The sequence below is a fragment of the Stegastes partitus genome, unplaced genomic scaffold (assembly GCF_000690725.1).
Source record: "Stegastes partitus isolate 25-593 unplaced genomic scaffold, Stegastes_partitus-1.0.2 Scaffold268, whole genome shotgun sequence".
Taxonomy (NCBI): domain Eukaryota; kingdom Metazoa; phylum Chordata; class Actinopteri; family Pomacentridae; genus Stegastes; species Stegastes partitus.
Window position 1 is genome coordinate 177,007 of NW_007577999.1, and position 11,535 is coordinate 188,541.

Below are 11,535 nucleotides of genomic sequence, written 5' to 3' on the forward strand. Positions count from 1 at the left end.
AAATGCCTAAATCCAACCTCCTTCTTGTGCTGATACAGTACAGTCCTTCAAATCGTAATGACGGTGAGTTACTTCACTGATTGTGGGAGTCACTGCCCTGCTGAGTAAATACAGACAGTGGGCATCTTGTTTCTCCTCTGGTGGGCTCAGATTGAACAGGTGATCTGATAGGATTAAAAAGAAATAAAACCCCTACATGAATTAACTGAACTGGTCTGGACTTGTTTACGCTTCACCCGGTTCCTTCTGGTGAACCGGCGTTATTAAAAACAAAGAGAGGAGGCTGCAGGAGACTCTGTGTCCTTTTTTGGTCTCAATCAAACCCACACATGCACCCATTCTCACAAACACACCTGCACACAAACCACCAAAAAAAACCAAACCCCAAAACAAATCCCACCCCGAATGGCCCCCAAAGTCTGAAGCACTCACTTCGCGTACACCACACTCGTCGTCGAGAGGAGGACTCGGAACTTAAAGACGAAAAACGTTTTGTTTCTGACAGAGCAGAACTGAAAACCTGAGTGGAGTAACAGTGGAAAACGTGATATGTAGAAAACATGTGCTATATATCTGGATGGGCTTCTCATGCGCGGGCCGGGCATGGGAAGTATGTGCATTGGTGTGATGCGTAACTAAAGTGTTCGTCCACTCACTCGGTGTCTCAGTCATTCAGGCTACAGTAGCATTTACAGTACTTATGGGATCAATGGTGAGATGTGTGCTACTATGAGATAACCCCTTCATAGTGCTGCCGTCAGGTTTCTGCATAAAGAGATGAGCGGTGGGTGACTTACAGCGACGCCAACACCAACAACTTAAAACTACTCAGAAGTAAAGTGGAGTTCAGTGGATCCCACCTTCACGGCAGCAGCGAACTCCTTAACAGGTATCAGAGAAATAAATGAACGTATCCTGGTTTATAATTTTGCTACGTTAAGTGCTGAAACACAAACAACCCTCTCAGGCCTCCACAGTCCCACACTGCTACAGCATCTGAGTCATCTGATCCTGCGTCACAATGTCCTTTCTGACTCATTCACTTCAAGGTCGACGGAGCCGGTCGGATACAGCCGCACTGCCAAACGCTGCTCGTCCAGATGGAGGTCCACGGAGGAGTTCGGTCGTCTTTCCTGTTCAGATCCTCAGACACCTGGCTTCCACGTCTCGGTAGGAATTATTGCTGTGGCAAACTGTCTGACACTCCGACCAGGCGAGAAATATGTGTGTGTGTGTTGTCTGGATGTGTGTGTTAATGTGTATGTGTGTGTGTGTGATTTCTACGAGTGTGTGTCTTGACAGTTCACGAGTCTGGGGTCAGTGTTGATAAGACAATCACAGTGCTACCTGTCTGTCCTCGCCGCACACTTCCTTCGATGCGACTTTACATTTCATCAGATCCTCTACGGTTCCTCCACTTCATTCACTGTTCCAAGTGAACGACCCGAAACTCAGACAGTGAGGTGCTCCTCCAGCCGTTTGCAAGCAGATAGAAGAGAGAGCACGAAAAGATTCCAACAACAAAAAAAAAAAGGTAGTGATCACTGGATGGAGGGCCTACGATCGGATGCTGATGAGAGAGGCCGGTGATGTTACTGCATATGGACGGAGGCTACTGATAGAGGTCGTGGATCGAGGTGACGCACGCTACTGGGAAAAAAAAACGATGGAAGAACGTAGAAAAGGTCACAAGAGAGGAAAAAGTCAAGCTTTGCGTTGCAGAGCTGCTGCACAATGCAATCGAGCGATCAACCTTATTTCCAAAGAAAACATTCCCGTCGTCTGAAGACACGTTTCCCCTGAAACCACGAGGAGCGATAGAGGCTCAGCTCTCTACCGACGCCAAACAAAGCTGAGAACCAAACGTGGACGGGTTCCAAAGAAACAGGCCGACAAGAAGCGAGCTTCGTCCACAAAGGAGAGAAAACAAATAAAAAGACGTAGGCACACGCAGACGAGAACTCACGAGCAGTGGAGCACAGCGGCTTTCTCATTCCAGCGCTGAGCACGCCGTGACATCACAGGGACAACAAGCCAATCATGGGGCAGGGCTCAGCGCCAAGCCAGAAGCAAGAAACACATGCGGAAGAGAAGAATACACGCACACATACGCACACATACACACACCGACACATGTCCACGTAGCATAGAGTGCATATATCACATTGAGATAACAGGGAAAGGGTCCAGTGACAGAAGCGTCGGGAGGCTCAGCAGAGGCTTAGCTGTGTACAGAACCATCCATTGAGGGACTTTTTTTGGCTGCAGTGTTATTGGACTCAACTCGCTGACACAAACCAGTCCAGTCGGGGAGAGAAAGGTCCTTAGAAAGGCCTGCGGCCCCGGCGTGGGCCAGCCCCGTACCTTGTACCCCTTCAGTTTGTAGATAATGACAGTTCAAAAGGTCAAAGGGCATGCACCAGCAGTCATCATGCGATTACAGTTCACAGGAAGCACTTTGTTGCTTTTTTCTTAGTTGTTTTACTAACATTTATGTTTTTTATAAAAAGAAAAGAATCGTCATGCCTTAGTCTAGTTGATATTTTTCTTTACAAAGATTATAAAACTACAAGTTGAACTCTTTTTTTTTTTTTTCTCCTCTTCTTTTGTTTCGTGGTGCTCCATGGTCACAGGTTGAGGATGATTCTGTTTGTCATCTGATAGTTTGCACATCTTTGTCCTGGTCTTTCTCCGCTCCCTGCTCATTTTCCTCTGCGGTCCGGTCGTGTTTTTGTGGAGGATGATTTGGCAGTGGCTTTCCGGTCCTAGAAAACAGAGACAGACACCTTTAACACACAAAGCATGGACAGAATCACTCCGGCCTTCCACAAAATTATAATCAAGTTTCATCTTATGATGCATCTAAGGTGCTCATTGTGAACATCAGTGAAACAGAACAGCACGTCAGTGACTACTTGGCTCTAATAAAGTCCAACAGTGTGCCATACAGGCATCTATCCAAGCACTGGGATGCACAAGTGCTTGTAGTTTGTCCCGTACCTGGAGGACTGGGTAGTATTGTGTATTTCAGTGTTTAACTCTCCGCAGACTGGTGCGCTGCACTGACTGAGCGCCCTTTCTCACATCCACCCCCACCTGGAGCAAGGAGGGAGGGAGGAGGGAAGGAAACAACACTCGGACCAGTTAGCTGCTGAAGCCTCCACATGAAACCAGAGCAGGAAACTAACTCGTGTGTCCACCGGCCGGCTGCTGTGGCTCCACCAGACATCACAGCTTTAGGAGTCAATCAGGAGGTCAGATCAGATGATGAGGAAACATGCAGCGTCTCTACTGCTTTTGCACAAACAGGTATTGCAGGTTTTAATAAATGGTTAGTGTTTAAATTTCCACCTGAATCTCGGCTGGTTTGTTGTCGTATCTGCTGATGGGGACAGAAGGTTCTAAGCAACATTTGGCTGGTGGCTACTGTTAATTTCCCACCCTGTGCACCAGGCTATGTGACTCATTCACAGTAAAAAGCTGTCTGCTCAGCTGTACAGTGTCGGTGCGTGACTCGGTGGAACACGTGTGACTCACCTTTCTAGCGAGCACACTTCCGTGTTCTTCAACAAACTGTGCCCCAGCAGCATAGTCCTCCTTCTCCTCTCTCTGTAAAACACAGTTCAGATATCAGCAGCAGTTCAGAACTCTGGTGAAGTCGTGTTCAATCAGAAATGTCAAAATCATAAATCTAACATGGCGGGTTTTGCCTCATGTGTTGCGCCTCACAACACATCGCTGTGCTCTGGTTCTATGGTCAGAATGATCAATCATCACGTCGGATGATTGTTGAGTCGCTAAGTGAGACTAAAGCTGCTGATGACTGCGATTAAAAAAAAAAAATCAAACTGCATGTGTGTCTTCTGATTTCAAAAAAAGATAACTGGATGGACAAAGATGTTTTTCCCCTCCGGGCGCAGGAAGCGGCGGGTGGTCGGCGTGGCAACCTGACCTGTCCCCGCCTCTGCTCCTGCTCCCAAGCTCGCTGGCCTGCCTCCTGATGGGAGAAGCCCAGCCCCTTGTCAAACGGCTGCGTGCCCTGCAGGAGGCGCCCACGCAGCACATGAGAGTAACCCGTGTCACACACCGGAGTCAGCAGAGCCTCCTGGGCCACGTGCAAGCCTGGCACGCCGCCGTCGCGTCCCGATGACACCGAGCCCACCCAGCCCTGCAGCGAGTCTTTGTCAGGTAGGTAGGGTTGAAACGCTCCACCGCCCACGACGCTGAGAAGCACGATAAAGCAAATAGAGAGTGAAAGAAGAAAAACAGGAATATAGCAGGTGTGTTAAGAGCCAGTCTGAGAGTGAGAACGCCCGATGTGGGGAGTGTGGCTGCTGACGTACCGGTTGTCTCCGTTGTGCTCCGAAGCCCGACTCAGCCCCATCACGTCACACCGCTGGGCGTACACCTGCTGGCCTGCAACAACAGAAATCCCCTCCACTGAGCCCAGCCCTACACCTCCTCCACCTCCTCCTCCTCTTGTTCCTCCTCCTACAGCCTCCGCTCTCCTCGCGTCCGACCTCTGACCTCCCAGCTGGCCGTTCAGATTGACCTTGGGAACGGCGCCACTGGCCCTCACCCTGTCCCTCTCCGCCAGTGCACTGGCTGGCTCCTGTGGCGCCTCCTCCTCCTCAACCTCCCCTTCCTCCTCCTCCTCCTCCTCTTCCTCCAGCTCCATGATGGACCCGCTGGCCCCGCTGGCTCCGCTGCTCGGGCGGCCCAAGCTGCAGGGCAAGGAGAGCGTGGCGCCCTCCGAGTCGTCGGCCCGGCTGCTGCCCTCGAGCGACGAGTCCTCCACCGTGACCAGCGAGGGGCTGACCCCCGCCGGCCACACCTGAACGTCCGACATCTCCATCAGAGTGTCTTCCTCTGTGGTGGCGATGGGCGCGCACTCGAGGCTGGAGACTTCCTGCCAGTAGGGCTCCGCGCCCAGCGGAGAAGGCAAGCTGTACTGCATGGAGGCCGGGGACAGAAGCTCCTCCTGCACCAGCCCATAACCTGGAGGGAAGACAGGGGCGAGACAAAAGAAAGACTAACACCAAGCAGGCACAGCCACGGGGAGGATGGGGAGGTGGTGGGTCGACTGTTTCTCCGACCTACGAGGGAAACAGTGGGGCTCAGCCCTGTCCCAATATACCAGGAGAGAAAACGGAGTCTGTCTCAGAGTTTGGGCCACTAATTCAGAATTAAACGTCCTGCATTTTGGTTTCAGTTAGAAAGACATATCGATGAGAAGCCAGACTCTCAGTAAATCCCAGCCAATATCTTACTTTCAGCTGCTTGTTGATTTGCGAATTGATGTCGAAATATTTGCACAGATTTCTTCAGGTTAGGTCGCTGTCATTGGGACACAGCAGCATGTGTGAGGTGCGGGAACAACGGGGGTTTGGTGTATCATCCGCTGTTTGTGAGGTGAATGATGCGGGGCTCTGGTTCGCTACGAACGTGAATCTGCAGAGCAACAACTGTTCCTCGCTGAGAGAAAAGAAGGGAGAGTGCAGAGTTATTTACTGACTGCGGGGTTGGCACGATATACATTTTTAATAGCGTTTGGGTCGACGTTTTCTTCCTCTTTGACAGCTTAGTAACATCTGGGAAACCCAGTTAGCTTTCAGTGTCCTGATCACGTCTGGAGCTCTTTGAGAAGCCGACTGTCACACATGGAAACATTTATTTAGATAACTGGGTCTCTTTTAGAACCCCGTTCATGTCGTCCAATCAAGGTGAAGGCTGGGAGCTTCGTGATTTCAATGAATTTCTTTTCCACTGGCCTCCGTAATCGTACTTTTTTTTTCTTATCGTTCCAACCCTTGTCACGACTCTGGGTGGGAGTCAGCAGCATCTTGCACATTCTGCAGAGGAAAATGCAAGCTACTGTTGCTCTTGCATTCTCCTGTACTGCAGTTGCACATCAGAGTCATGCATTTATATGTCTGTACCCCAAACATCCAAATAAAAGTCACACATACACACATAGATACACACACACACACATCTAACAAAACTTTTACATTTAAAAATGCCATTTTATCAGTTGGTCTATCTTATTCTAAACTGAAAGCACATCGTTTAGTTGCAGCGCGTCTTGTTTAGCGTCACCTCAGGATGAGATTCATTTAGACGTAGCTCCTGATGACGACATTAGAAATGAACACGTTACACTGATTTACAGTTTTTATACTAAATCCAGAACGACACTGAAATACAACAAAACAAACTACTTTTTAAACTTTGTCGATGTGCTTCGCTACGAATTTTTGCTCAGTTTAATTAGCGAGACGTCGTTCGGTTACAGGACTCGTAAAACACACGAGGACACACAGACACACACAGTCAAACACACAATCACACGTTATATTCAGGTTAAAGGTTCTCATTTAAATAAGAATAAACTGCAGTACAGAAAGAAGATGATAAACATTATTTTAATATTTCCCGTTTACAGTAAAAGCTTTAATCGGAACCTCATTAGATCTGATATTTGTTGACTGGATCGTTATTTTTTTAATACCTACCGTTTCTTTGTTTACTATGAATATGCCAATAATACAAATATATAGATATAATAATAAAAAACCAGTATATACAGATATAATTACACACTAACATTTTGCCAGAGTGGCCTTTTCATTTCATTTAGAGTTGCATTTATTATTATGCAAGATTATTTTATCATCTAAAATACACATAGAACATGATTCAGTATCTACATTAAGCTTATCTTTGGTGATAATGACTCTCACATCTTTGGCACATGTGACCGATTTGGATTGGGGATTGTCTGATCAATCAGTGCTGTGCGGTAAAATGTCTTCCATGAATAGTTGCATTGGAGTTCAGATGAATGAAATAAGGCAGCAATAAACAGTAAAGAAGCAGTTCACCCATCAGTAGCGTTAGGACGTGTTCACGTTTTCAGTGGAGGAGGAGTGTCGGTATGAAGCGCTGAGCGTCAAACTGACAGATTACAACAAATATCTGACAACAAAGGATAGCGTGAGGTGTCGGTTGTTGCTTAGAAGATTTATTTGCAGCAAAAAAAAAATGCATTAAAAACTAAAAAAATAATGTTATTCTCTGTCCTAATCCCAACTAGATCCCTCTACAGCCTCAGACAGCAGATCTGTTTGTAGGAACCCATGACATAGAGAGTTTGCAGAAACTACAAGTCACACCTTATTAATTACTTATTTTGGATTTAAAGAAATATGTTGGAGCTTAATACTATAAACACAAAACATCTCACCAAGAAATCTCTTAAATATATTTACTGAATGGAAAATGCTTTTTTGTTCAGCTTTTGGAAACGAAACATGACACAAAGTGAGAGATAATTGGAAAGTTTTTTTTTGCAGAAATACCCTAAAAACTCAACAGTAACAACAGTAAAGTCTACCTAACCTGTGCTGTCAATAAGGACGTGTACTATTCCTACTTCTTATTCGTACTATTCTTCATAATTGTAAGCCTTTTCTGATCTAATCCGCCACAGATCTGCTCAGCGAATGTGTTAATGGGTGAAATACCTCTTTACTGTGTGAGCAGTTTTCTCTCAGACTTCATGGACCGCCGTGTGGGTAAAAGCATGTATGTGTGTGTTTCTGGGATGGTTCAGGGCCAGGATGGTCAGAGGTGGCGTCAGAATGAGGTGAACAGGGAGGAATGAGTTAGAATGAGAGTTAGGATGAGTTAGATGGGTCTGGGTTAGCCCTTCCCTTCACTCCTGCTGTTTAAACACCAACACGCACACACACGAGTGTCAGAGGCACGACGTGTAGTGAAGCACAAAAGAAAGTACACACAGACTGTCATGGCACAAGAAACGAACGACAAAAAAAAAAAAACAGACGACAACAACGCACTGCACAGCACGCTACTCAGTTTGTCACTGGACACGCACACGTTAACACTCGTATTTTCAAAAAAACAGACGAGGACACACAGTTTTGGCTCACAGGTGAGGCTCAAATGTACAGACAGTATCACACACACACACACACACACCCAAACCAATACACAAACACACACCTCACAGCAATATCCCTGCTGGCAGATAACATTCAGACAATGTTCCTGGTGAGCGCATCGTCAAACGTGGGCAAAACGTTGTAGATGATACAGACTAATTGTTGACTAGTTAAAAGATCTGTTTCGCTTTTACACGCAGTAATTGTTGGACACAATTACAAAGGAGAAAACAGCGTAATGAGTCACGCTGGCATTTATCAAAGATTGACGCATTTCTAATGAATCATTTTGCCCATGAATGACAGACGCTGCGTCACAGCAGCATCGCATGTTGAACATTATGTGCTACGCAGCTGACCATGTGTTACAGCGGAGCATCAAAACAAAAAAACACACCATTTATTTTACAGGAAAAGAAAAAAAACAACAACATTGGTTTGTTAATATAAGAGCATTAAAACAATACACCCATTGAACAGAGAAAAACATTTTACACTGTGAAGAAAAACTCCGTACATTGAAAGCATGCCATGCACATAAAGATGTCGTAATCAAAACACAGCAAACGGCAAACTTTATTTCTGTCGAGGAACTTCCTCTCTCACGCATAACCGTCACTGTACAGACACAAATCATCCTGATAGACCTGGGTAGGTAAGAGTGTATTCTAAAATATGTTTTAAAGCATTACACTGAGCGTAGTTTATCTTGCAAGGAATGAAATACTCAAAATAATAAATTCCTTGCAAGCTGAGCAAAGGAAGCGACTTCCTCGACTGTCTACGAACAAATTCAGCTGCTAGTTACTGAATCCCAGGTCTGACACACACACACACACACCAACGCAAACACACCGTAACAGCAAAGACATGCAGCATGCGCATGCACAAACTGTAGTAACACACACAGAGCTGGATTTAAAGAGGAGGAGAGGGTCCCCACTCGACTGAACGAGGGAGGAGAGCGCGGGAAAATAAGATGACAAGAGAAGAGGAGGCCCAGAGGTCAACATGAGGTCATATGAGGTCAGAGGTCGGACAGGAAGAGCTGTGAGGAATAAGAGCAGGAGAAGGGAGGAGGAAGAGCAGGAGGAGGAGGAGGAGGAGGAGGAGGAGGAGGAGGAGGAGGAGGAACAGGGCGGCTGGGCAGCAGATATGACATGTCACAGGTTCAGAGAAAAAGATAGAAAGTAGGACGGGCTCCCGAGAAAAAGGCAAAATCTTGAGACGGCGAGAGCATTGCAGTTACGTGACAATGTCTGCTGTCAAACAAGCACGAGGGAAATTTTGTCTTGTTCTCAGGAAGACAGACAGAAAGAAAGAAGGAAGGAAGGAAGATAGAAACAAGGTATGAAGGCCCAGAGCACACTATCATCTGTGTACGAGCGCCACTGTGGACGAGTGTTTCCATCCCAGACACACACACACACACACACACACACACACAGGGGCATGTATGCGCACACACACATGCATGTATGTGTACACACACACACGCGTCCACACACACACACACATACACACAAACACACCCACATGTATTCTGAACAATCACATAATAAAAAATGGAGGAATTACACATATGTTGGCTTTGTTTGCCTTAAAACGGTCGGAGCCAGCGAGAGTTATCCTCATATCAAGTACGAATAAAAACCATCATGTTCAGGGCTCAAGTATGAGGTGTGAGAAAGTGTAACGGAAAAAAACATGACTAGTGCCCCAGTGAGGAATGCACGGAGGCGGTGTTAGTGCATGCTGCTGAAGGCTGGGTTCATGGTGGAAGAATGACACCATTCCTCAGGCCTCCAAAACATCACCTGATACTCATCACCATCATCATCACCATCATCATCACCATCATCATCATCATCATGTCATGAGCAGCAAACCACCATGCAGCCCGAGTTCAGCTTCAACTTACCCCTTCTGAAAAACGGGGGTCTAATAACTCGTGGCTTGTGCACAAGGCGTGATGGCCTTGTGTCCGTGATCTCTTGTGGGGCAACAGAGACAAGGTAAAATGGCTGTTACCCAGACTCAACGGGAGGTTTGCAGAGGTGGAAAGTAAACGAGAATAACAGCTCACCTGCTTGTGCTGAGGAACTCTAGGTCAGGTTTTTAGTAGTGACGGTAGTGGCAGTGTTACGAGCAATACGTCTGCCTGAGTGAGCGCTAAGGCACATGAGCTAATACAGACTATGTGCTGAGATGCCTGTTCTCTGTGTGTTGTGTTGTGAATTTATCAGCATGTAAATGATGCATCAAATACTGGTGATGAAGTATAAGAGCTTCTGGTTAATCAAAGTTCCTGCGAACTTTACATTTCTGACCGATCATCATTGGACAAATATCAAACAGTTCAGTGCTGTCGTGAACATATGATTCTATGTTTATCTTATTTTATGTTCACCTTTAAAGTGTTAAAGAGCCCATATTAAGCACATTTACAGTTTTATATTCAAGCATGAATATGTTTACATGCATTAATGTTAAAAAAAAAAACCAACCAACATACTTTTTCTCACACCGGAGCACAATGCATCCTAAAACCTCTACTTTAGCTGCTGCCAAAAAGCCCAGACTGCTCTGATTGGTCGGCTGGCTCGACGAAAGCGAGGCGACGCTCTGTTAGTATGTGCAGCGAGGCTAGCAGAAGCGGCTCTAATGGGCAAATCAATGCAGACTGTGAGTAAGCTGCTCATTCATTGGTTTCGAGCTGGTAGGGTAAGTGTGATGTAAACGTGTTACAAGGTGATGTAGATACGTAACAGAAGAAAAGCCTGAGAGTAAGAAGCAGTGCTTTCTGTAGGAGACTGTCAGGTAGCAGAACCTTTCACATGCACAAAAACAGCTGTGCAACACAGGAAAGGAAAAGGGAAAACCCAAAAAGCATAATATGGGCTCTTTAACAACCACCATATGGGCTCTTTAAATTCCTACAACTACTGCATTTGGACTTTAAAGACAAAGGTGACTAAATACAAAATGAAATCACTTGTTAGGAGCACATTTTTGCTATCTAATCATAGAAGGGTCATTTATTGTTGATTGTAAAAACATTGACTTGAATCCTAACATGTCTGAGCGACACTGTGACGTGTTTGTGTGTCTTACCATTAATGACGCTGGGCGACAGCAGCGAGGAGTCGCGGTCGCCGAGTCTGCAGGCGCCCTCCTCCGAAGAGCTGGGTGCCGGCTGTGGACCGGGACCCTCCAGAGAGGTGACGATGTCGGCGCGATCGATGTTCTTCAGGGCGGTGTACAGGCTCTCCACTGAGGGAGGGAGGGGGGACACATCGAGGGGGAAGACAAGAGAGGAAAAGAAAGAGAGCCCAACGGAGGAGTAACGAGTACACAGCGACGACACAAAGAAAGAAGCATAGAGGGAAAGTTAGGACAGATGGTGAGTTAGAGACCAGCAGCGCTAAAACATAAAGAGAAGTAAATTAGAAGCTTAATGTGACAGTTTAGTAATTTATTAGGTACACCTACTAGACTTTATCCCGTTTACACAAGTTTGGGTTTGTTATGTTTGTGCCAAATTAGCTGTTAGCCATTTGCAGTACAG

General features: G+C 46.3%; 1 protein-coding gene across 1 annotated transcript in view; it reads right to left on the minus strand.

Moving 5' to 3' along the window:
* Nucleotides 1–3,021: 3,021 nt before the first annotated feature.
* Nucleotides 3,022–11,535, minus strand: part of ank1b (ankyrin 1, erythrocytic b) — a 74,342-nt gene continuing 65,828 nt past the window's right edge. The window contains exons 38-42 of the mRNA XM_008282360.1: nucleotides 11,082–11,240; nucleotides 4,344–4,998; nucleotides 4,088–4,223; nucleotides 3,538–3,609; nucleotides 3,022–3,096 (exon numbers count right to left, since the gene is read on the minus strand). Of these exons, the coding sequence (XP_008280582.1) occupies nucleotides 3,028–3,096; nucleotides 3,538–3,609; nucleotides 4,088–4,223; nucleotides 4,344–4,998; nucleotides 11,082–11,240 (1,091 nt within the window). The 3' untranslated portion in view covers nucleotides 3,022–3,027. The remainder of the gene's footprint in view (nucleotides 3,097–3,537; nucleotides 3,610–4,087; nucleotides 4,224–4,343; nucleotides 4,999–11,081; nucleotides 11,241–11,535) is intronic.